The following is a 24827-nucleotide window of genomic DNA, read 5'->3' on the forward strand; positions in this document are numbered from 1 at the left end:
GCGAGAGGCTTGCAGAAAGGCGGAATCGGCACGATAATTTCAGCCGCCTGGCTCTGCCGTGTCACTATGCGGTAGTAATCGTCACTACACCCGTCTAGCATCGCTACTGTTAATGCTACTTCTTGAGAGAAAGGGAGAGGCGGGCGCTAGAGTGCATGTGTGTAGGCATGGGTATAGTCCACGTCACTGCTGCAGCAGCAGGAGCGGGAGAGAGAGACGGGCGCGCAACGAGGTTGCTACGCCATGACGTGCGCACTTCCAATCAAGGAGCACCACTTTTTCGCTGTAGGTAGAACGCAACAAATGAATGTTTACAGGCGCACACAAACACACACACACACACACTTGTCTGTGTATGCATGTCTATCGTTGCGGTCACTGGGTGTTCGCGGAACCGGCCGTGTAGGGGTGGGGGTGGGCGGGAGTCGGGTGGCTCATCATCTAACAATTTTAGTACGTCGCACTTAAGCGAGTAGGCCAATCGCGCAAAGTAATTAGAAGAAAGGCACACGTAGGAATAAAGAAGAGCACGCGAAGGCAAATAACAAAGCTGAGAAACAGAAAGGGCGCAGAACCATTAAGCGCTTAGCGTGCGCCATCGAGAGATCCTTTACATGGCGTGTACAGCTGACGCGCCACGGAATACCACCAGCAACACACACACTGCGCAGTCGCTCAGAAAACGAGTAAAATAAAGCACTGCATGGAAGAAGCACACAAAGTAGTGAGACAGGCACCCTGAAGGAAGGAGGAGCCACATGTGACGAGCAACCTGCAGAAGACACCGTCATCACCTCCTCGTTGACTCCTCTTTTCTGTCTTTGGTGTCTGCGTGAGAAGCTACACAAGCCCAGGCCATACTATCGACGGCAACTCTAGTGAAAGAGAGTGTGTGTATATACGCAACAACCACAAAGATCAAAAGAATAACAAACAAGAAAAGCATCAGCGGGAAAAGAGAAGACACCGCACAACCACATTGCTTTCAGTTTTCATACCTCACTTTTTCGCAAACTCCCCTACACGTCTATGTTCGCCTAGAATGAGGTTGGAATGATGCCCGGCGTGCGCCCAATGTCTCTGTACGCCTTTTCACCACTGCCAGCTTCTTCTTCAATACATCCGCTCTCTGCCATGCCGCACGTGAGTCCCAGCACCGCCTCGGACACCACTCCGCCCGCCGCCACGTCCTGCAGGGGCCCATCGCGTCCCGCAAAGCAGCCGTGGACACACGCGCCACAGCAACGCGCCGACTCGGCCACCTCACAGCACAGCCCCAGCCTCGTTCACTACACCGCCCACCCCCTTCGCCGGCCGCCACGCCGTGCACCCCTCGGAATGACACTCGGCCTCCCCACGCCAGCGGGCAGCGAGGGCCGGGTGAGGGGCGGGCGACTCACGCTGGCACACCCTGCACACCACGCAGGGGCCACAGACGCCTTCACGGTCGCGGGCCGCTCCGACGCAGCGCAGCCCACGACCTGGCCGCCGACACCAGCAGCGATGCACCACTCCGGCCCCCCTGCACCGTGGGTGCGTGACCCTGTCAGCACCAGAAGTGGCTCGGCATTGGCAGGGAGACGGGGTGGGGGAATGCATCGCTTCTCTCCACACACACAGAGTAGGGGAGGAGGGGGGGGGGGGCGCTGCACCCTGATGACGCCACGCACTGCGGTGTGCCTCGGCTGCAGGGCTTCAGGGCAGTACTAATTTTACACAAGCATGCGTCCTCCCTCCACATCCCTCATTAACGAACCACGGCAGGCAACCAAGGTATCTACTGCACGAGAGGGAAGTCCGTACGGAAGAGCTGAAGAGGTCCACCTTTGCGGTTTTTGTCGTCCCTCAAGGGCTTCGATAATTTGCATTATTCAGAGGTCTCATGCACACACGCGCACAGCCACGCATTGCGGCGGTAATGAAAGGGAATGCGAGTCAGTAAAATGGAATAAGAGAGAAGCACAGCAAACGACAAAACTTACTTGGAGACCTACAACTACGCACGCGCACAGAAATACAACGCCGTCCTCCCGGTATTTCATAGACAACAACAAAAACTCACATAGTTCTCTGTAAGTCGCTGCTTTCTCATTTTCTTTCTCTCGTTGCCACGCCCTCTAGGAGCAGGGGAAGATCAGATCACTGGCACTCAGCCATGGAAAGGGGAACAAGTCTAGACTCACACGCTCGCAAACATTCCACAGAGAGCTGGCGAGAGACTGAGCTGCAACCAGAAGCGAAGAAAACGACGAATAAAAAAAGGAGACAAACTACTGGAGTAGGAGTACGTTCGAAAAGCAACGACATCAGCTCCTGCCAACATCAGCTTCACCAAAGACTCACAAAGCGCGCACATGCACAAACGCAGCGGCACGCTCGCACAATCACCTGCCGTGTGACGATATGTGAGCGTTAGTATGCGACACAGTTGCTCATTCCTGCACTCTTCAAAGAAAAAACAAGACAGATAAAATCCATGTCGCCAATCCTCGTCCTTGTATGGGCTCGTTTACATGCACTCTTAGGAGCCTCTCGTCCTAAGAGACAGGCGCTGCAGGAGATGCCGCCTGAGCATTCGTCCGCCGCGCATGTAGCTCAACGCGGTCCGGATGCTTCTCGCGCAGCTCTGTCATGACATTCCAAACGTGCTGCGACAGCTCCTCCGCCGATTTGAAATTTCTCGCATCGACCGGCTCTCCAAAGGAAAAGTACGCGTCGGCGGCGTCCATCAGCGCCGATCCGCGCGGCCACAGCTTCTCCGTCCCGCTCAGCGCCAGCGGCACGATTGTGGCCCCCTCGTCAACAGCGAGAGAGAAGAATCCTAGGCGGAATGGGTTAAGCGGCCCGTCGGGGTTCATATTGCGAATTCCCTCCGGAAAGACGCATAGCATGCGGCCACGGCGCAGACGCCTGCGGGCGTTTTCCATCATCGGGCCAACTGTGCCTTTCACTGTTGTAAAGCTTGTCTTCTTGTCGCGGAAGTGCACAGCGAGATCGCCGGAGTTATACAGCGCCCACCCCCCAAACGGCACACGGAACAGTCCACCCTTCGCGATCCATGTGCCATCACGGGGCAGAAGGGAGCGAATGGACACAAACGGGTCAGCGCCGCTGAGGTGGTTTAGCATGACGATCACCTTCTTGTTCGTCACCTTCGGAAACTTGTTGAGTACATGAATGCTCCAGAACGGATTCAGAAGATCCATTCCGACAAAGCTGACCTTGCGAAAAATGTGGCCGCAGATGTCCTGGCGGAACTCAGACGTCGTGAAGGGGAAGGAGACCACGATGAAGAGAACCTGCACCACCCAAACAAGAATCCACTGCACTATCAGGGAGAGGATAAGGTACACAGTGCACAACAACCGGAGGACCTTGTTCGGGTGTTTCTTCTCTGTCATGGTGACGTCCAACTTCGTTAGATCCTGCGAGGAGGAATATGTGGGCGAGGAAGAATGGGGGAGGAAGACAAAACAAGCCAGGAGAAAGCTGCACACAAAGCACACGGAGAAAAAAATATAATAAAGTGCTGTCAAAGGCGGCACACAAGCGAGCCGGAGAGGGAGATCCACATACGCACCCACAAACGCACCCAGTGACCAAACGAGACGAGAGAGACAGACGCAATGAGCTGAGTGTGTCGTCGACCTTGTCTCTCTCTGTACGCCTTGACTCTTTTCCTTTTCGTTGTTCAATAGATACGAAGGCGCACAATTGTTCGTTATGTGAGCAATGAAAGAGTGTCAGGATTGCGGGAGAAGTGAGGATGGTGGTGATGGACGTTGTGGCGTGCGGATGGTGGCAGGCAAACGGTGACACACAATCTGGTGAACAGAGACACAGTGCAGCGATGTAAAGATGTGTATGCGTATGACCGCGTATGTATGTATGTATGGATGGATGTGTGGGATCACAAGAACAAAGGACGAACAAATCACTCTTGGCTCTGCTGCTATGTTCCACAATAATAATTCCCTCGAATTGAAGAACGTCCAATCACACACGCACTCCCGCAGGCGTGTACCTTCAGTGGACTGCACCAGCGATGCAAAAGAGAGTCCGCAAGTAAAAGGAAAATAGACTTCGACACGCATAAATGTGTGTATGTACAGATATGCTCCACAAGAGAAGCATCAGGCTCGGTGAAAGGCAACAAGACCGACAGAGGTAATAGGGTGGGGAGGGGAAGCGAGAGAGGTATGGACTGGAGTGGTACGGGGGGGCCTGCTCAGAACGAACGAGACAAACAGCTGTCAGGGGGGAAGGGAAGGAAACAAACCGTGAGGAAGCAATATTTTGAGAGAGATGGGGCCAACTTCGGCCCTTTATAGCACCCAAGAGAAACGCCACCGGGCGGAAAAGTAATAGTCTTGCTGACGTACTTGCCTCACTTACTCTCGCTTTTGTGCTCTCTTTTCATTGTCGTGTACGAGACGTGTCCGCTCTCTGCCATGCAGCACGTGAGTCCCAGCACCGCCTCGGACACCACTCCGCCCGCCGCCACGTCCTGCAGGGGCCCATCGCGTCCCGCAAAGCAGCCGTGGACACACGCGCCACAGCAACGCGCCGACTCGGCCACCTCACAGCACAGCCCCAGCCTCGTTCACTACACCGCCCACCCCCTTCGCCGGCCGCCACGCCGTGCACCCCTCGGAATGACACTCGGCCTCCCCACGTCAGCGGGCAGCGAGGGCCGGGTGAGGGGCGGGCGACTCACGCTGGCACACCCTGCACACCACGCAGGGGCCACAGACGCCTTCACGGTCGCGTGCCGCTCCGACGCAGCGCAGCCCACGACCTGGCCGCCGACACCAGCAGCGATGCACCACTCCGGCCCCCCTGCACCGTGGGTGCGTGACCCTGTCAGCACCAGAAGTGGCTCGGCATTGGCACGGAGACGGGGTGGGGGGCTGCATCGCTTCTCTCCACACACACAGAGTGGGGGAGGGGGGGGGGGGGGGGCGCTGCACCCTGATGACGTCACGCACTGAGGTGTGCCTTTCCGTCATGAGGAACGCCCATCGCTGAGCAATCTATATATATATATATATATATATATATATAGGAAAACGAAGAGAACGTGAAGGAGTACAGTAGTGAATAAGGCACGGTTACGCTGCGCATTGGTGCGCAGAGAGAGAACCTACATAAGCAGCGCCCGACTAAAGAGTGATTCAAAATAACAGAAAGAAATGAAGCAGTGTACGTTGTTGGTTCTCCTCCTTATGGTTCACTCGGTGTCTCCTCGGAATCTCGCAAGGTGCCGTCAACGTCGTCGCTGCGCATCGCCAGGATCTGACGCAGACTGCGGCCATACTTAGCCGCTGCTTGAACTGCGGCCGCGTATTCGGATGTGAGCTGCGCAGGATGCTTCAATGACGGCACTACAGCCGGCCGGTACCCATTCCGGGCAGTCGATCCTGATATGCATGGCATCACATGCGCAGTAGACAAGAGGGGTGAGCGCGAGTTAGCTAGCCGGTAGCGCCTTGTGCCGGTGGGACGCCGCCCGCCTTCACTGTCGAGGAGGCTTCCTGCTGCAGATGTACCATGAAGACCATCCACAGCATGGAAGACGCTTGAGTCCGTTGTGTTGATGTCAAACTCATGGTCGATGAAGGTGAGCACTGAGCTGCTAGGAGAAAGGAAGGAGAACTCATGCGATCCAACCCCAGTGAATGCCGCAGGTGTCACCTCCTCCAGCATCGCATCGGGGATACTGGTGGTCGCTCGCAAACGCGACGCACATAGCCCAGAGCTTAACGTGAGATTCACGTCATGTAGAAGCTGTGTGGGAGAAGACTCAGCGCGATGGCGTGCCACGGAGCTTGTTAGAGGTAAAGCGGTTACTTCTACGGCTGCAGACCGATGTCGGCTCACTATCCTCTCAGGCAGGGAACTGAACTCACACACTTTATGACCGTTGGCCGACTTCCGCAGGGCTGGAGCCGAGTGGCATCGCATTAACCTTGCACTGTGGAACCGACTGAGTCGCGATGAGGCGGCGGATATGATTGAGGAGGAGGAAAACAAAAGACTCGCCGCTGCCACGGGATACTGAGATGCCTCGGTTACTCCTGACACCACACATCCCTTGTCCAGTGTCGGGGAAAATATTCCACTAGATGAGGTCAGAATCGACGCCGACAATTGCTGTGGCAAAACAGAAGTCAGCGACACCACATTTTCATGTACTTCCTCTAGTGGAAACGGTAACGACTCGGCTACTATGCCGTCGCAGAACGCCTTCGATGGGAATGGGTAGTCGAGCCCTGTCCGCATCAAGCTGCCATCCTGAGCGCAGTGGTCTTCCGCCACGGTGGAACTGTCTTCGAGGCGCAAAGGTAAGGCAGAGAACAAGGAGATCTGATCCTTTAAAGCGAGGTGAGATGGGGTACCGATTACGGATGATTCCTCTTGTTTTGAGGAGGACCGCATGTCCGCCACAGTTGACTCTCGTCGGAGGCAAGAGACTGCATCGTTTGCGCGGCATGCATCCGGCGTGTGCCGGTCGTGTAGTGCGCTCGAGGATCTATAGCAGACTGGTGTGTGGATTGTGTCCGCCATTGTATCCGGATTATGCGAACATCCTGATGTGATCAGCGACGATAGGTTTTTGAGCGGCGGCACACCTGAGGAATCTGAAGGTGATCGCTGCATACTGGCAAAGGTGACAGGAGAACCCCTCTGGTGGGTACGACTTGTAAGCGTAGTAGTCGTCGTCGCACAGGCGTAACGCCCCCCCCCTTCAGCGTTGCTGCTTGATGGGTCGGTCCTCGTGCACGATCCTCTGGGAGAATGTTAAAATAACGTCTAAAGAAAATCCACAAGACACCTGCGTCGGATGCCCAAAATGTCGCTCGTCGAAGTCACTTCCAGCCCGCAAATCACACCACACCTCTGCCTATCAATGTGGCTGTGACAGGCCCCGCCGATGAAAAAAAGAGAGGCGAAAGGCACCGGTAATAATAGCGACTGTGATAGCGTTAAAAGAGCAGGGCACAAGGAGGGGAAGCGTTAGCAACCACAAGGCACCCTGCACCAGGGAAGGAAGGGAGTGAGGTGTGTGTGTGTGAGAGGATGGGGAGGAGTGCGCCCCTGAGAGAGGAAAAAAAAAAAACAACGGTAAGAGCCTGAGAGTGCACACAGAACAACACGACACGATACAGCGCAAACGTCGAGGGAAAGAAGCAGAGAATGGGGAGTCCAAAGCGACGACTGACACAGAGAGATAACGACATAACGCTCATCGCAGAAGAACCAGAAACACATCACAGCCTCTAGTGGACTTTCCTATCGGCTCATCATCCAGTCTCTCGTCAAGCAACAACCGAAACACACCGCTCGCAGAAGACAACAACGAGAGACAGTTACGGCACACCCCCACATTCACCCTTCTCCACCTCTCACATCCCCACTTATTCCCAAAGGACGCACAACACGGTGCCTGTCACACTACGAGATGGACGAAAACGAAGAGGCTCGCTAGATCGCTCACAGACACAACCCTCAGAACGTTTAACCTCATGTACGAGACGTGTCCGCTCTCTGCCATGCAGCACGTGAGTCCCAGCACCGCCTCGGACACCACTCCGCCCGCCGCCACGTCCTGCAGGGGCCCATCGCGTCCCGCAAAGCAGCCGTGGACACACGCGCCACAGCAACGCGCCGACTCGGCCACCTCACAGCACAGCCCCAGCCTCGTTCACTACACCGCCCACCCCCTTCGCCGGCCGCCACGCCGTGCACCCCTCGGAATGACACTCGGCCTCCCCACGTCAGCGGGCAGCGAGGGCCGGGTGAGGGGCGGGCGACTCACGCTGGCACACCCTGCACACCACGCAGGGGCCACAGACGCCCTCACGGTCGCGTGCCGCTCCGACGCAGCGCAGCCCACGACCTGGCCGCCGACACCAGCAGCGATGCACCACTCCGGCCCCCCTGCACCGTGGGTGCGTGACCCTGTCAGCACCAGAAGTGGCTCGGCATTGGCAGGGAGACGGGGTGGGGGACTGCATCGCTTCTCTCCACACACACAGAGTGGGGGAGGGGGGCACCCTGATGACGCCACGCACTGCGGGTACACCTTGAGGACAAGAGAGCTCCACCGACAACACGACTGCGGCAACTCTCCGAGCGGTGCTCTGTGCGTTTGAGATTTTTTCCTTCGTTCTGTCCTGTGGGGCTACGGTTGCCCTTCACGCGGATGGGACTTCTGCTACCGCTGCTTTCCGCCAGGGCTACTCACACACCCATGCGGTGAACTTGGAGCTCCATGGCTGCAGAACACCGTCTGCCCTACGCGATTCACAGTCCGGCGCATAAAATCCTGGGAACACCGCGCAGAGGGGCTGGGTCGTGCTCCCGCATGCCCAGCGCGGAGGGTTACAGATAGCGACACGGAGAGGGGGGACAGGAACGGTGTTGGATGGGGCGGGACTCGCCCTGAAGACACGGGCAGACGCAGCAGCAAGAGAGAGGGGGTCATCGAGTAAATCAAAGACTATTCTCAAAGGAAAGGTGAAACTAGAGGTCAACCTGAGAGGTAGAATAGAGCGCTTCCACTAAAGAAAGAAAACTCAGCCATCCCTCCCTCTCCCCGATCTCATCTCACCATTATCTTGCGAGAAAGTGGTCCAAGGGTCACTTGAAACGAAGGAAGGAGAAACATATCCTCCTTTCCAGGGACCGGCGCACTCGCCCTTGATCGCTTCGCAAAGAGGGGGAGGGGGTACAAAGAGAGCGACAGTCAGTCGTCCACGTTCCCTGCTCGATACACGCTTTCGCCGCAGTAAACAAGTGCTAAGAGCACGCCTTGTGTAGAAGAAACACAAAGCGCATTAGGGTGTGTATGGAAGAGTTCGACGCCTGACTTCTTGGTCAACGTTGGTTGCCTGTTAGCCGTCTCTTCCTCCCCCGTGACGCCGAGGTGCTGAAAATCTGCTAGCCCTGCGCACCGTGTTTTGCACGCTTTTTTCTCTCTCAACGAGAGAGAGAGGGCGCGGAGAAGAGCCCTCAGGTGTCAGCAAAGCTGCGGGCACGGGTGTGCAGGTGGAGAGGGAAGCGTTCTCCGGAGCAGGGAGGGGACAAGGGTGTCTCACAGGGAGTGATAACAGTACTTGCGACGAGATATAGTGAGGGAGAGAGGGATGTGGGAGAGGGGAGAAAAGCAAAAGAGACTTGTCGACGAATGGCCAGCTGACCCATGTGCAGCACTGCGTTGGCGGCCTGCCTATCGCTGTGTCTGTGGGTGTGTACGGAAGAGGGGATGCGGCAGACTCGAAGAGACAGGTCACCCACCGTTGCCTATCTGTCACTTCTTCCTTTCCCCCTGACACGCACGCTAGCACACACACGCCAGTATAAACCAATGACGAGCTCTCATAGAGAACCCCTCACGGTAGAAAGAAATGCGTCCGCTCGATACGACACACCCAGGCCAGCCCCTTCTTATTTATTGCTTTACGTGAACACAATGCAGCTGCCTACATATCTGTAGGCTTACTCGGTATTACGCAATTACCTTCGCCCACGAGCTGCGTGTATCCGCACGTGCGAAGCGAGCGACACGCGGGAAGACAGCAGAGAATGCAAGGTAGAGAACAACTTAAATGCTTCATGACAAGCTGAGACACATCGCAGCGAGAGGTGGGTTCGTAAGGTCCCCAATTGAACTGGCAAGGTCACACACACACACACATGTACCCGCATTGACGGATATGGACCTGCCCACCCACCCACCACAGCAGCTCACGCCTGCTACTCTGTTCGATCTGCGGCGGGACTGTTGGATCCACTCCTGCTTCCCTCCTCTTCACTGTCGCTTGTGTCAGCATGGCTGTTGGAGCCTTCCTTCCTCCCTGCCTCGCTGTCCTCATCAACTTCAGTGCGCAAAGATTGCTGCCATTCGTGGCGGCTCTTCAGACGTCCTCGGCGCTCATTCAGCGGGCCAGCATGCGACAGGTCTATCGCATCCAAGTCCAGGCCTCGCCGCGCCTCGCTCTCCAGCAGCTCCGTTTCCACGTACTTGTTCTGAAACGCAGAGATCTCTGCCGAGTTGGCGCACTGCTGGTAGCCGGCCAGCAACTCGCGGTTAACATCAAAGAAGCTCTCTCCCCAGGAAAAGTACGCCATTATGTTTCGGGCGTCGTCCATCAGGCCAACAATCACCAGCGTCGCCGCTAGTGCTTCCGCGCAGTTCAGCTTTGATGGACGGCCATAATTCACGGGGTTAGCTGCCAGCAGCAGTGGCAAGAGTCGTGGCGCGGACATGCGCATTTTTCGCCACGGCACCGCATCTAGCTCTTTCCACGAGCAGTCCACAACGGCGACACCGCTCCGCAGTACAATGCCGCGATCGGCGGGACTGACGATATCCGTCGCACTCGGCGTCAGCACCACGCCGTGAAATGGCTCGCTAAGGCGCAGGAGGCGCAGGGCATTCACGCGATACAGTTTCTTGCCTGAGCAAGCGTTGGGGTCACACTGCTCAAAGTCCCACATGGCGAGTGGCACACTGCAGGGATGCGCTGGAGGTTCGTTGCTGTGGAACCCACTAGTCGAGCATGCACCACCGGAGCTGCCGCCTCGTCCTCGGCCATGAGGGCGACCACCTCGTGTGCGCGCACCGCTCTTCCCCATTTGTCGCACAAAAGAGGGTGCCTCTCTTTGTTTTCCTCAGTCGATTTGGCCTGGGATACAGCCAAGCCGCAGAGAATGAGCACAGGACTGTTCCACCTTCCTCTGAGTAAGCGAGGAAGCGCACACGCACACGGCAAGGGCGCACACGACGGAGGCGTGTTGCGTTTGGTTCAACCTCGTCCGTCACGTATACCGAGCAAACCTCGGCGAAAATAAGAAGCGCTTTTCTCTTGCTGAGATTCTGGATGGGCAGAAGGTACGGATAGGGTCACGAGGTAGCGCCAGTGGGTGGGGAGAGAAGGGTGAAGAGAGGGAAAAATGGGGAGCCAAATCAACCGCGTGGGTCAGCGATACCGCCACCGCATATGGCACCAACGACACGTCGCGGTGAGCAGGTAAGAAGAGCAAAAGAGGACGGCAGAAGCAGCGACTTACACAGCGACTCTTACCAGAGTTACGAGTAGTAAAGAACAGGGCCGCACAAGCGGTTGATGCTGTCAAGAGGCTCCGTGCTGACTGCCCGCACCCCACCCTCAGCGAAAAGAAGGAGAAGAACACAGAACAGAGGCACTCCTTGAAGAGAAACTGGCCGTGCACATCCTTCCCAAGGCGTGGCACTACGTTAGTGCGGTTTATTCATCCCTTACCCGTACAACACGGTTTATTCGGATGAACATGCAGAAGGTGAAGACAACACCACACTCTTACATCAGCGTAGCACGCTGGGGAGCGCCTTCACATTTTCTGGTGGCGCTGTGCATCAGTAGTGGCGGCGCTTGAGCGTCTTCTTTGCCGATATGACGGTTGCTGGCATGTCCGAGAGAGCTGCATCGGACATTTGCGCAGAAGCCGCGGAAGCCTTCATCAACTCTGCGAATGGCTTTGTAGAGAAGAAATCCCTCTTTGCAGGCCCCGCCTCAGCGGTCGCAGCACTTCTTGCTGCCGTTACCGGGGTGGAGTGCGCATGCTGCACAGCTTCCTCTTCACTCGTCGCATTCACCGCTGTAGAGGCATCAGCCTCGGTGCGACGCTTCTTGGCTACACCAGCCTCCACTCTGTTGTGCGTTTCACACATGGCCTCTTCGCAGTCTGTCTCACGGCTGCGCTTGAGCGCGCGGCGCTTCGCCAAGTACGTCTCGCGCTCCTTCTCGAGCTTGCACAGGTGTGCGACATAGTTTTGTCGCTTGACACGGTGTTTCTTGGGCATTCTAAAACAGAGAAGCGAGGACGAGAAACGGGAGGTACTAAACTTTGGGGGGTTGCAGGGCGACGGTGGCAAGAGAGACGCTCTAGTAGTGGAGACACGCTGGCGCTGCGGCACAACGACCTCTGCTTGGGGTACCTGAGGAGTCTGTGTCGCTTCGTTAGCATGTCGGAGAGATGAAGAGGGAAGGAAAAGGTGGAAGGTGGAAGCAGCTCGTAAGGGTGTCAGTAGGATACGAGGTAGGAGGTGAAGGAAAATAAAACTATCGCGCGCAAAACAGCCCGCGGAAGAGTACACTGCTGTGCCAGCACCACGCTACGCTCGCTGTATTCTCGTACTCCCTCGAGATTGGAGCAGGACAAGAGAATCCAACATCTCGCATCACTTATACAACGTAAGGTGTATTGCACGCAGTGCAGAACCTGAGTGAGTAGTAAGGCGATGGCACTCATCGTCATTGCTGACTCCCTCTCTCAGCAAGCCACAGACGCCTCTGATTAGTCACCAGAGAGCAGGGAGCCATCAGCGTGTCACTCGGGTGCCCTCCTTCCTTCTCTGCTCTTACCACTGAGGTGAGGGCGAGGACAATACAACCCGCACAGAGAGCAATAGAAATAGAGATATACGCCAACATCGAAGCGAGAAGGCGGAAAGGGCAAACAAATTGCCTGTCTCAGCGACAAAACTGTACATGGTGTCCATAAGCACGAGAAGAGACACAATTGTGCTCTCCTGGCAAGCGCACGGCGGTACTTTGTAATTCACATCGAGCCACTCTTTCGTCTCTCGCACACGCTTTACTTTATCCTGCGCACTCCTATGTGCGCTCACGCACACACACACACACACACACACACACACACACACACACACACGCAAACACACAATCAGGTAGGCAAGCGCTACCCGCAGCACTGCCACCTTCAGTAAGAGAGCGGGGGTGTTGGTGGCTTGTCATTTGCCTTTGTGTGTATTGACTCGGTACCGCTGAGTGAGAACGAGCGAGCGAGTGGGGAAAGAGAAACCCAAAACAAGAGGTGGAGGGCTTCCCCTCCCCCCTCTCACAGAGGGCAAAGGACGACAAAAGAAGCGACAACAGGAAGAAAACGCCAGGACAGCGGCACACACTCAAACACACAGGCACACGGAGACGTCTACGCCCACCGCCCTCCACTACACGCAGACTCACACAACAACAACAAATCATAAAGGCACACATGCACATCAACGCTCCACGCCGTTGTCCACATTAGCCCTTTTCTCAGGACTACAGCTACATGAAGAATTCGGCGCCATCCTCGTCTGAGTCTATGCTTGCGTGGGAGCCATTCAGCACAGCAGCAGCCCGCTCCGCCTTGCGCAGCGACTTCTTGTCCATCGGCTTCGAAACAAAGGAGCGCGGACGAACCTGCTTGCCAGTTTTGTGGATTAGTGGTGCCTGCGACCGCTCCAGAGCGCGTCGGATGCGCTCCTCCTGCTCCTGCTCCTGACACGCTAGGTGAACAATTCGCGCCTGGTGACGACGCTGCTTGTCGCTCTGCTTCATCACGGCTTTCATGAGGGCCAGATCGACGTGGTTTGCCGGGTCGTTCAGGTATCGGTGATACTCCTCCAATTTATTCTCGATAATTGTCAGCAGCTCTACCGGGCCCATAGAAGCGTCTTGGTGCTGCTGAGGCGCTGCGTTTGTCGCGGCAGCCGCAGTCAGCGCGACAGTGGATTTCCTCCCCGACTGACCCACCGCACTTGGAGCACGCTGCGAATCAGAAGATGGGCCGCCGGTGGCTGTTTTCTTTCGCACCACCAGCGTCGTTGACGGCCGAGGAGCCTGGGGACCCCGCTGCGACACAGAGGCGGCACGCGATTGGTCACGAATCGTGCTGCCAGCGATTTTGGAGCCCTCAGTAGTCTTGCGGGAGTTGGAGCTCTGTGCTGTGATCTTGAGCTGCTGATCACCAGTGCGAAGCACGTGGAAAATGTGCCCAATGGACTCCTCCACCTTCTTCCTCAGCTCCTCCGGGGTCATGTTGGCGACTAAGGCGCCACCGGCAGTATTTCGTGCGCCGCCAGTAGATGACGCACCTGCTGTGGCCCGTTTGAATGCCGTCGCGGTCGACCCTGCTGTCGTGTTTGCCTGATGTTTTCCACGGGGCTCGAGCACCTCCATCCGCTCGTCCAGCTCCTGTAACTTCGTCTGGGCCTCCGCTACGCTTCTTGTCAGCGCCTCCAGCTGCGCCGTTCGCTGAGTGAACATGGTGTTCATCTCCTCTTGCTCCTGCATGAACCCCATCGTGGCACCCTCTAGCTCCTCCTCCAGTTCGTGACAATTTTGAATCAAGAACAAGTTGCCCTCCTCTACGTTAATGAAAACCTCCAGCAGATCATCGACAGAGACAAAGCACATCGGCAGTCGCTCTTCGTCGTAGCTGTGGTGTAGCTCGTCCTTCACAGCTGCCAGTGCCATAGAACTGACCTCGGCCCGGATGCTCGCTGTCGAGGCAGCGATGGCAGCACGGGCCTCTTCCTCCATGGAGCTGTACAGATGCTCGAGCTGCTCCTCGAGCGGCACCACCTCCGGTTCCTCCTCCTCATCGACGACCGGACGGTCCTTACCGTGCTGCACTCCCATCCGTTGTGTTGCTAGCGCCACAGATGTTGGGTTCCTTTTTCCATAGGATGCACCCTCTCGCTCCTTCGTCTGCTCTGCCTGCAGCACTGCCTCCAATCGTGCTGCCTCCTGCGCCCTCAGGGCAGCTGACCGCGCTTGATAAACTTCCTCGGCATCAAGCAGAATCTTCTCCGTTGCGTCCTCAATGCGCAGGCTGCTGAGCGTGTCGTAGAACCATTGGGGCCTTGCCAGACTCTCAAGAAAATTTTTGTATGCGATGCAGTTCTCAATCTCCAGCCGCATCTTGCGCATTTCTGCCTCGGCATTGCTGATGAGGGCTGAAAGCTTCTTGATCTCGACTGTCTTGGCGTGTTTGCTGCGCGTTTCGTCGTCTGCTCGCCGCACAGCCGCGTCTTGCTCGAGGTTGCTAAACTTCAAAAAATTGTTGAACTTATCACGTGTGTTCGACAGCTGTTCTTGTTGCTGGCGCAGTCGCTTCTCAGCGCGGTGAAGCTTCTCTTCCAGCCTGCGGATTTCAGCCTTCTTGGTGGTGAGGGACATACGCACGAGACCAACCTCACGCTTCTGCTGAACAAAATCGCTCGTCGTGAGCGTGTCGTGCACATCGACAGAGTACCCAGAACTATCACCGCACGCCGCAGAAGATGCGGCCGCCCTCGACAGCATGCCACTCACTGCCACACCATCGACAGGGCTCGCAACTGATGTGCCTAAGCGAAACGCACGACCACAACGTGGAGCAAGCGCAACAAGGTCGTCAGCCATGGCCGCATCACCTCGGCGTACCTCCTGCAGTAGCTCCTTGGAGATGCATGCACTCTCCATTTGAATGCCGCCGCCGTGCGGCGCGAGGAAAGGGTTTGTCCGAGCAGATGAGTCCATCTTCGCCAGGCCCCGGCAGGCGCACAGCAAGACTAGAGAAAAAGAGAGAGAGAGAGATCCGCGCAGGATGAGAAGTAAGGAGTGAAAGAGAGCAACGATATCGCAATGTGTGGGGAGAGGGGGGATCAAGGTGTTATTCCACTGTAGTTCTGCTGCGTACTCGAGCATGCAGCGTTGGTCTACACCGTTCTACTAGATCCTCCTCTCACTCGAGCGACGTTGTTGCGCTGTGTCTGAGAGCGACCAGTTCGCTATGCAAGTGAGTGTGCGTGAGCTGTTAGGGACTGCAGCGCATGTTTCGAATGTGGCATGCCAGGGAGGGCGAGATGTGAGCATGCAAAAGAAAAAGAGAGAGATGCAGTTACCGAATCATCAGAGAGGAATATCATAGGCAGCCACAATGATCCCCTCGAAGGGGCGTGGGGGAGCCAAGTGAAGCCGGTGTCGGTATGCGTAGTGAGTCATGTGAGATGATACGTGCCCGAAACCGTCCCAGTGACGCCAAGGCTGGGTCAAAGGCGATCGCATGGCGTCTCCCTCTTTCAGGTCAGTATCGCTCTTTCGCCTCCATCCGCTGAGCAGCCAGCGTAGTGCGGCCAGTGACTCTGCCAGTGCCGCTGGAGAGTTCACGAGATGCAGCCAATACGCGAATGAACTCTTTTTCTTTGCATTGTGCGTTATGTCAGTGACTCGCCAGCGCATGCCAGACAAGGAGGAGGAAGAGAGCCGCAAGAAAAATAGCACAACGCCCACCACACTAGTAATGCTTCCCTGCTGCTCATGCTCGCACTTCTCCCCTTTCCAACGGGCCTATCTACCTAACTCACCTTATCACTTTTTCGATCGGCACGATTACACCACATCTGCTGTTGTGGTGCTCACCCAGAGCTCGAGAGGAAGAAGGACGGGCGTGACAGGAGAGGAAGGGGGCAACAGAAGGGAAGAGAGAAGAAACCCACAACGTACCGCATTGGAGAGGAAGGTAGAATCAAAAATGAAACAACGGCCAACTACCAAGAGGCAGGCATAAACACAGCGAGAGTATCACAACATCTGAGCGCGCCAGAGGAGCGCAGTGGGTGAGTACGTACGCACGCAACTCTTTTCTGTGCATTTGTGTGTCGGTGTAGAGAAGCGAGAGGTGCGCCTGTGAAAAATAGAGCCTCAGGTGCACAGTGAGCAGAGAGGGAAAGAGAATCAAGTACAAGCTCGCTCACCACCGTCGTAATCCGCATACACACACAGAGAGAGAGAGAGACACACACACACAGACACACAAAGCAGAGCCTACCAATCAAGAGCGTGAGGGGAAGAGAGGAAGGATGAAAACAATTTTTTTTTTAGCGCAGACGAGGTAGAAAGTCACCCGTCGCCTTTTTTTCGTTTTTTTTTTTTGCAAGTGCGCTGAGGAAATCCGAGCGGTTTCCATGGGATGGGGAATGGGGAGGGGTCTCACTGAAGCGTGCGTCGGGCCCTCTGAACTACGTAGCCTTCTGACAGCGGAGGAGGCGGGATCTTGTCACGAGGTGCGCCATCGTCTAGAGCGCCAGGGCGTGGCACGTCCGCCGGTTCACGATGCGGGATGCCGTTCGGGGCCATCTGAGAGTGCGAAGAGTGATGTGATTGCTGCTGACCGGCATGTTGGTGTTGATCCTGGTGCTGCTGCTTGCGCACTTCGTAGTCGGCAGAGTCAAAGAACTTCTGCTGCGGCGGCGCCTGCACCTGCCGTAGACGCGGGTCCCGCTTCTTGGGCATGTTTACCCCCGGAGGCGCCTGATCAGCCATTCTCTTTTTGTTGTTGATCGCTGATGGAAGCAGGGAAAGGGAGAAAGTGAGAGAAGGCGGGGGTACGGTAATGGTGATTAGTGGGAGACCGGTGTGAAACTGGCGAGACCTGGGTGTGGTGGGGAAAACTCGAAACACGTGCACTCGCGTGCAGCGAAAGGCACACGAACGTCGCTGAATAGTGGGCACCACCGCAGATCCACAGAGAAGCGAAGAGGCCAACAAAGAAAACAAACAAAAAAAAAGAAGATGGCAACGGTATCGTCGGCAGTCGCGAGCTACTTCTGTACGATGCGTACCTCCGAATGTGTGTTGCGTCTGTGTGTGCGTGAACTTGACACCTCACTGTCAAGGCGTACGCTGTGCACCTGCAGAGGTAACAAAAGGGGCGAGGAGGAAGGAGAGGGCACACAAGAGGAGGAGTACCTGTGAGACGAAGAAGAGACGAGGAGAGAGCATGGAGCAGCAAGAGAGAGTGAGATGACTGTGAAACCCCCGATCCGACCTGTCCTTCCGGCAAGGCGCCAAAGCAAAAGTCCAAACAGATTGCAAAGCCATAGACAGAGACAGAGAGAGAGAAGCAGAGGCACATCCGCGCATATGCATGCGCAGACGTGACGCTTCGTTTGTTTGGCAGCCCCCCCCCCCCACACACACACACACCTGCCTTAGATTGCACGGCATCCTCGGGGGTGAAACGCAAGGAAAGAAAGGTATTCTGCAGCAAACGTGGCAGCACATGGCCTGCACTTCGCTCCTCTTGCCATCTGCCTCTGCCGCTTTCGTGCTGTTCAGCTGCTTTGTTTTTTCTCTCCCGCTTTGCTGTGGCTCCTCTTGTCAGCGTCGCTTGTCGTGTCGACCGTTCTGATACCCGCGGCGCTATGAAGCTCAGCGCAACAACAAAAAAAAAGAATATCGGGCAGACGCCCTGCTGTTGCGAGGAGAACGTGCGAAAGACAGGGAGACACATCAATCGCAATCACACCAGCCATCAATGCGTTGGTGCCAAGGCGAAAGGAAGGGAAAAGAAGGCCAGCATGAGAGGCATGTTATTCTCGATATCCACATCGAAGGGGAGCGTAATGGCGCCGTCACCTGCATGAGCAGCGCACAACGCGAGAGAGAGAACCGTCACTACGTATCGCAGACTCTACAAAGAAGGTGGTGAGTAACATGCGCACAGCACTGCAACATCGTCAGCGACGTGGAGAGAGGCAGCGCTGACAACCTGATACCCCTCGCCTCATGTCTGTCGCGGCACAAGCAAAGAGATGCGTACTGACAAATATGCAAAAACAACAAGACGACCCTGCAAACTCAGTCAAAGCTCGCCATCAGTGTAATTATCGGAGACCTCCTTATCACCTCCACCGACAGGGTTGTTAGTCGCCTTTTCTGTAGACGAGTCCACTGACTTGCCTGCAGCAGCGGGAGTCGAGCGATCCAAAGCCGCTGCCACCTCAGTGTTTGTTGATGCCTCCGACGCAAGCTCACTCGTCGCAGCACCAGCAACATCCGCTGCAGTCTCCATCCTCTGGGCAATCTCTACCTTCCTTTTTGCTTCGCGGCGTTGATACTGCTCCCACCTCTCCTGGTCCCGTCGAGCAGCAGCTCGCAGCACCTCCACATCGGCGCACACGTTGGTAATGGGAGGAGCTGAACTCACCTCGTTCTCCTTGGTCTCGCCGTCTAACGTTGGAAAGGACTTGTTCAGTGGAAATGCCATACCGCACAGCCGGTACTCCACCTCTGCTTGAGTGCGCGCAGTCTTGACAAGCTCCTCTATTTCCTCCTCGGCCTCTTCCACCAGCAGCGCGCACATAGTGGGCGTCGCAGACAGGCTCTGCATTCCGTGTAACGCATCAGCATCCCTCACGCTGTACAGCCGCGCAATGGGGTATAGGTGCCCATCCAGCTTGTTGTCCCATGCTGCCGGATCAGCGTCGGCCGGGTACACCTCATCCTCACGCAGCGCGTGCCGCACTCCGAGACGGGCATCGCCGAAGATCTGCTGGTGATACAGGCGTACCTTCGACTTTGGGTGCAACCGCAACAAGCGATTGTCGTTCTGATAGGTGGCGCACATATTCTCCATCACCTCGCTCACAAGTAGCTCGCTGCTGCGGTATTGACGCCGACGCAGCTGATTTTGTTTGCTGAGCCGGTGCGAGACGAGATAAGTGGAGGGGTTCTCCGCCAGCGTCTTGTTGAGGCGGTTAAACAACGTGCGTGCAACGGTGATACAGGCGGAGCAGTCCAGGTGCTCATAGCCGGCCCCGTGCAACGGACGAATTGACTTGCCTTGCGCTGGTGTCGCTGCGAGTGTCAGTGAGGAAGCAAGAAACAAGTTCACGAGAAGTGCGATGACAGCAAGAAGGAAGTGCCGCTGGTTCCGCTGCAGCGGGGCCAGCAGTGGAGTCGATGGTGCTCGCATGGAAGCTGCTCAGCGGCCTCCGACCTTCGCTTTCTCGTTGTGAGCACGCGCGTGTACGTGAATGCGTGCCAGCGCGTTTGTGTATGAGAGGGCTTCAGGAGAGGCGAGAAGAGAGAAAGATGAAGCGGTGCTGCGCGATATTGTGTGTTGTAGTGGCTTCCACACCTCTGCTCCACTTGAGTGCGCAGGCAAAGAGTGAAGGAAGGAAAGAGAGGGAGAGGGAGAGGGAGAGGGGGAGGGCTGAGCACCTATACGTGTGCATCTCAGTTTTGTGAATTTGTGTTAGTGTGTGTGTGTAGGGGGGAGGGCGTTTGTTTGTTATTGGAGAGCGGCAGCATGATAGATGTGGATGATGTGGTGAAGAGAGTGGATAAGTCAAGGAAGTTTGCGGTCATTAAGGAATGCGACGATGGTAACGAATTAGGTAGGTTGAGGATTAACCAAGGATAACAGGTCTTGAAGGAAGGAGGTGTGAGCCAAAGGTGCAGAGCCCACACCTTTGACGGAAGTTTCCCCACGGCGCGAGACGGATGCACCCCGAGCAAATGAGGGTGTTACCTGAGCTGAAGGATCGCCCTGCGTAGGAGAGAGCAGTTGGCACTTGACAGGCATTTCATCAGCCGATCGTAAGCGATCGGCAAGTTTGAGCAAGTGCCGTGGCTCCATTGCCAAAGCGACATGCTTGCAGCCTCTCCATACAGAAGGCTGATAACATGTACGTACCCCTGTTGCTGTTGTTATTCTAAGATCACATGGGGGGTGTAGGTAGAGTGGGCATAGCGACTGCCCATCGCGAATAGCTGCGTGCGCTGGAGAAAAAAAAACACTTGCACGCAACGATGCAAGTGAATACAGCCCACTTCACCCTCACCCACAAATAAAGCGCGTAGGTGCTCAGAGAGACAGAGGGAGGGAGTCCAGGAAGATGAACACCCGGTTTACATCGTAGAGAAAACGACAGAGAGGACACCCTCCGTTTCAAGAGCCGGTAAAGGAGAGGGCTTGGTGAGCAGAGAGTAGAAGACCATATATGGAGAGCACCACATGTGCAGAGAGAAAGAGAGAGAGAGAGACAGCCACATAAGCAAAGCTGCAGTTCCCCCACATGCCGCTCTTCTGTTGGCTCCCTCATGGTGCTGCAGAGGACTTGGGCGTATATGTTGCACCGCGCAACGTATCCTCACCAGACTCTTTCGGATGCCCTTGACCATCGTGAATGAACATCCACAGGTTTTCGGCTGCCGGTGGACCGCCTCGCCTCTTGGTCGCGAGTACCGTGAGACGTCCACAACCCACCTCGTACTGAGCGCCAAAATCGTTGTAGAAGACCTCCTTCAGACTCGCCAGTGGAGCGGCCGTCATGTTGTGGCGAATGCGTATGACATCATTCGCCTTGACAGGGCGGTCACGCATGTCCTCCTGGTAGGCAGGGTTCGCGTCCTCAACGCACCACATGGCCGCCGCGCTGCCTCCATCGGGAGAAAAGTACGTGTGCTGCAGCCTCTGAGTCACCCTCGATGCGCACCCCGGCGTGATGAACTCCGACATCAGGAACAGCGGGTCCTCGCAGAGCTCGCGCACGGTCATTAGATAGAACGGCTGGCCATAATGCACTATCTCTGCCTCGTCTTCCGGAATAGGGAAGCTATCCGTCTGCGGCATCGCAGCGGGCACGAGCACTACGGTGCACCGCGATGTCGCCTCCTCCGCCAGGGCGGTCGAGCATTCTACCTGCCACCCCGTTGTCGTAGCCTTGCGATCATCGAGGTCCACGCTAAGAAAGCCGCACGTGTGCGCGTTTTGGAGCATCAAAGGGGCATAGAAGCGCAAGTACCCGTCAGGCGCAATGGGCGCAATAGCGTGCGGGGTGTTGTGATGCCGAATTTTGGCCATCGTATGTGCCACCTCGGCTGAGGCCTCGACCATCCCGCCACAGCGACCCTGCATGAGTCGCCGGCGGTCTCGCTCATATGCCTCCTCCTCAAACCAGTTTCCGAGTAGAGCTCTGTGAGGCATGGCTCGTGGGCGTCTGTGTGGGTGGAGGGGGAGGGGGGTATGTCTGTGCTTATTCTTCAGTCTTTGTGCGACACTTCGCTGCTTGGCTTTGTGCTGTGCGTGTTCTCGCTCGCTTTGCTCCACCACGTTGAAAGCGACTGCAGCGTGCAGAGGTGACAAAGTTTGGCGGAGTAAAGAGGACAACAGGGAAAAGGGCCAGGGGGGGGAGCGGAGAGAGAGAGACATGGAATGGCGTTGGAAGAGGGATTGCAATTATTTGTTTTTCTTCGGAGTAAAGGTACGCCATGAATAATCGGGCACGCCTGCCTGAGTATTAAGAGAGGGAGAAAGCAAGAGCCTCACCGTCACCGCGCCCCCCCCCATGTCTGTCATGACCAACCGCTGGCACGGCACGGCAACAGCGAGACGCCTTTTTCTTTGTCAAGGCAAGCAGAGCCAGCACGAAGCGCTAGGCAAACCCTGGCTTCTCCAGTGCAGCGCAGGCCACGCAGTGTGCCTACACCGCAAGACCACGCAGATACATCGATGAACTGTGTGCTTTCTCTGTCTCTTTTTCCGCGTGTTAGGAGACGGCATACAGCATTGGCAGAGCGACATGTACACACACGCACACACACACAAGGCATGTAAGCGCGGAAGCGCAAGACACAAACGCACAGAGAAAGAGAGAAAGAGAAGCTCTCACCCTGAGCAACGTCTGGGGCACCGTCTCGCGGGAACGCATCCCAACACCAACAATGCTACCGATGAAGAAAAAAAAACACGACAAGCACATTGGGAGAACGAGAGTGCGCGTGACGCGTAAAGGGTGCGGTGATGAGCCCTCTTACTCTTGCACGCTTCACTTCCTCGTAGGGTTTTTTTCCTTTTCATCGCTCCATAAGTTGGAGGACGAGAAGAAGAACGCCGTGCTGCAGAGCGCTCCTGCATTGGTCACAAGGAACACGTAAAACAAAAACACGCGTCCTCTACCTTCCGCACTTGACGACTTCACCTGTCTCTCCCTCCCTCCCACTCACTTTCTGCCTCTTGTTCTTTTTCCTTCGTTTGGCGTTCTTTGCTGTCACCTCTTCGCTTGCCTAAACCTGCTTGCCTTTGCTTAGCCTCCTCCTCCCCTCCCTCTCTCACCTCCGCTGCAGCCCATTGGAGAGGGATGAGAGGGCCCATCCTGAAAGAAAAAAAGAAGAAAATAAGTAACGTACCCATGCTCAGCTCTAGCGCGCACCGCGGTTGTTTGGCATTGCGCACATGGCCACATTTACACCATGCGCTTCGTCGCAAATATCTGGCGCAGATAAATGACGCTTCCGACACCCATACCAACAATGAAAATGCTCTCCAGGATGCAGAAGACCACCACCCGCGTGTTCGCAACTTCGGTGGTGGCGCGATGGGTACGCTCACGGGTGCGCAGGACCTGCTGAAGCTCCTCGATCTCCCGCAACCCCTGCTGCAGGCGCATGATGGAGCGATGAAGCGAGTCTGACTTTGCCCCCTTTGGCCTCATCACGTCCTCGGCGTTTCCATTTCCTACCATCACGGAGAACGAGACCACCTTTTCGGTCACCGTACTCATACGATTGCTAAAGCAGAAGGCGTATGAGCCGGGCATGCGGGACTTGAAGAGGACACGGTTCTCCGTGCTGCGATCGGCATCCCAGACAATGCTCATGTCTGGCGCCACAATCTTGCAGCTGATGTCCATGGCGCCGCCCGTTGTCACTATGTAGTGCAGGAACATATTGATCCCAACGCCAGGAGCGTCCTCGTAGAAGCAGACCTCCCGGCCAGCGGCGACTTGCACAGCGAGTGAGCCGTCATCGGCACGCGCTGACTGTACCGCAACAGAGCTCGCCAGCAATACCAAAAAAATGACAACCGCGCCCACCGCGGTGAGGGGCCTTTGTAGAAGCTTCAGTGACATGGACACTAGTGCACCGCAATGCGCAAGCGATACCAACAAAGAATCCACTCAGGAGAAACGCGTTGTTTCTGGCGTACAATTACCGCTCTTGAGAAAACCCCACCCCAGCGTGTTAGTATGGGTGCATGCACGTGTGCTGCAGCTTGAAGGGAGGGGAGTTGTGCTGAGAAAAGCGCAAGCACGAGAAGGTTCTTGTATCCTCTCGTGTGTGATTGGAGGATGGTCAAAGCAGACACTGAAATATGCGCTCCATTGAAGGCGTCAATGCAGGCCCAGTCGTCTCGAGAAGACGGGGGCATGTGTTTCGTGGACGAAAAGATGACAAGTAAGAAGAGAAGAGAAAGGAGACTCTTTTTTTCAAAATTCAACGTGCCCACGCTCTACCATGCAGCACGCAGGCTCAAACGCCACGCCACGCAGGCCTGCCAACAGGGCCATTGCATCGCGCGATGCAGCCGTAGACATACGGTAATGTCCACTCAGTCATATCCGCACAGCCCCTGTCTCGAACTCCGCACATCGCCCGCCTCGCAGGTCGCCGCGCGGTGCACCCCTCCCGGCCTGACACGCACGCTCCCCACACCAGCAGGCAGTGAGACTCAGGCGAGGTCCGCTCGAGTCACGCTGGCACCCTGCCCATCACATGGGTGGCACAAGCGTGCTCCCTGCCGCAGGCCGCTCCGACGCAGCGCAGCCCACGACCTGGCCGCCGACACCAGCAGCGACGCACCGCTCTGGCCCCCCCACGTCACAGGCACTTGACCCTGTCAGCACCAGAGGTGGCTCGGCATCGGCAGGGATACGGGGTGGGGGCTACTTGGCCCCTCCCCACACACACAGAGTGGGAGGGGCAGTGCACCCTGATGACGACACTTGCTGCGTGATCTCTTTCATGAGAAACAGGTGCGGGTGCATATAAGGCAGGTAACAAGAAGAGGGAACGGTCAGAAAAGAGAGCGCGAAGAAATGGACTGGCGGTGTACCATGCGAATGCAGAACAATAGAAAGAGAGAGAGACACGCACGAAGCTTGCGTGCAGCGGGTGTGCAATGCAACCTCCCCACCCAGGCCACCAGCAACAGTGCCTCCGTGCATACGCCAATGCACGGAGGCACCTATCTCCTGTTTGGAACGGTATTCAAAACTCGTGACAGGAAGAGGAGGGCGACGCTCTCAGTGCTTTCTTCGCATCATGGAAGGGTGGTGATCATGGTTTACAGGCACGCGCGTATACGGGAGGGGGAAGGGGGGGTGAAGCAGTACCATCATCGCTCCCCGAGTATGGTCTTCTGTGGAGGCGAAAAAGCGGTGG

At 56.3% G+C, this 24827-nt stretch overlaps 9 protein-coding genes across 9 annotated transcripts; all 9 read right to left on the minus strand.

The window, feature by feature from the left end:
* Nucleotides 1–2537: 2537 nt before the first annotated feature.
* Nucleotides 2538–3401, minus strand: LBRM_32_2150 (putative 1-acyl-sn-glycerol-3-phosphateacyltransferase-lik e protein; the record flags this gene model as incomplete). Its single annotated transcript, XM_001567520.2, has 1 exon — nt 2538–3401. The coding sequence occupies one exon, from the start codon at nt 3399–3401 to the stop codon at nt 2538–2540; it is 864 nt and encodes a 287-aa protein (XP_001567570.2).
* Nucleotides 3402–5223: 1822 nt separating this feature from the next.
* On the minus strand, nt 5224–6660 carry LBRM_32_2160 (hypothetical protein; the record flags this gene model as incomplete). The annotated part of the gene is made up of 1 exon (XM_001567521.1): nt 5224–6660. One exon carries the CDS (start codon nt 6658–6660, stop codon nt 5224–5226), a length of 1437 nt encoding a protein of 478 aa, XP_001567571.1.
* A 3099-nt stretch (nt 6661–9759) lies between these two features.
* On the minus strand, nt 9760–10641 carry LBRM_32_2170 (conserved hypothetical protein; the record flags this gene model as incomplete). The annotated part of the gene is made up of 1 exon (XM_003723168.1): nt 9760–10641. The coding sequence occupies one exon, from the start codon at nt 10639–10641 to the stop codon at nt 9760–9762; it is 882 nt and encodes a 293-aa protein (XP_003723216.1).
* A 760-nt stretch (nt 10642–11401) lies between these two features.
* On the minus strand, nt 11402–11848 carry LBRM_32_2180 (conserved hypothetical protein; the record flags this gene model as incomplete). Its single annotated transcript, XM_001567522.1, has 1 exon — nt 11402–11848. The coding sequence occupies one exon, from the start codon at nt 11846–11848 to the stop codon at nt 11402–11404; it is 447 nt and encodes a 148-aa protein (XP_001567572.1).
* A 1270-nt stretch (nt 11849–13118) lies between these two features.
* Nucleotides 13119–15299, minus strand: LBRM_32_2190 (conserved hypothetical protein; the record flags this gene model as incomplete). Its single annotated transcript, XM_001567523.1, has 1 exon — nt 13119–15299. One exon carries the CDS (start codon nt 15297–15299, stop codon nt 13119–13121), a length of 2181 nt encoding a protein of 726 aa, XP_001567573.1.
* A 1509-nt stretch (nt 15300–16808) lies between these two features.
* On the minus strand, nt 16809–17141 carry LBRM_32_2200 (conserved hypothetical protein; the record flags this gene model as incomplete). Its single annotated transcript, XM_001567524.1, has 1 exon — nt 16809–17141. One exon carries the CDS (start codon nt 17139–17141, stop codon nt 16809–16811), a length of 333 nt encoding a protein of 110 aa, XP_001567574.1.
* A 1321-nt stretch (nt 17142–18462) lies between these two features.
* Nucleotides 18463–19575, minus strand: LBRM_32_2210 (conserved hypothetical protein; the record flags this gene model as incomplete). The annotated part of the gene is made up of 1 exon (XM_001567525.1): nt 18463–19575. The coding sequence occupies one exon, from the start codon at nt 19573–19575 to the stop codon at nt 18463–18465; it is 1113 nt and encodes a 370-aa protein (XP_001567575.1).
* Nucleotides 19576–20703: 1128 nt separating this feature from the next.
* LBRM_32_2220 (conserved hypothetical protein) lies at nt 20704–21591 on the minus strand (the record flags this gene model as incomplete). The annotated part of the gene is made up of 1 exon (XM_001567526.1): nt 20704–21591. The coding sequence occupies one exon, from the start codon at nt 21589–21591 to the stop codon at nt 20704–20706; it is 888 nt and encodes a 295-aa protein (XP_001567576.1).
* A 1258-nt stretch (nt 21592–22849) lies between these two features.
* On the minus strand, nt 22850–23332 carry LBRM_32_2230 (putative ER--golgi transport protein p24; the record flags this gene model as incomplete). Its single annotated transcript, XM_001567527.1, has 1 exon — nt 22850–23332. One exon carries the CDS (start codon nt 23330–23332, stop codon nt 22850–22852), a length of 483 nt encoding a protein of 160 aa, XP_001567577.1.
* Between the last annotated feature and the right edge of the window lie 1495 nt (nt 23333–24827).

This window comes from Leishmania braziliensis, chromosome 32 (assembly GCF_000002845.2).
Source record: "Leishmania braziliensis MHOM/BR/75/M2904 complete genome, chromosome 32".
Taxonomy (NCBI): Eukaryota; Euglenozoa; class Kinetoplastea; order Trypanosomatida; family Trypanosomatidae; genus Leishmania; species Leishmania braziliensis.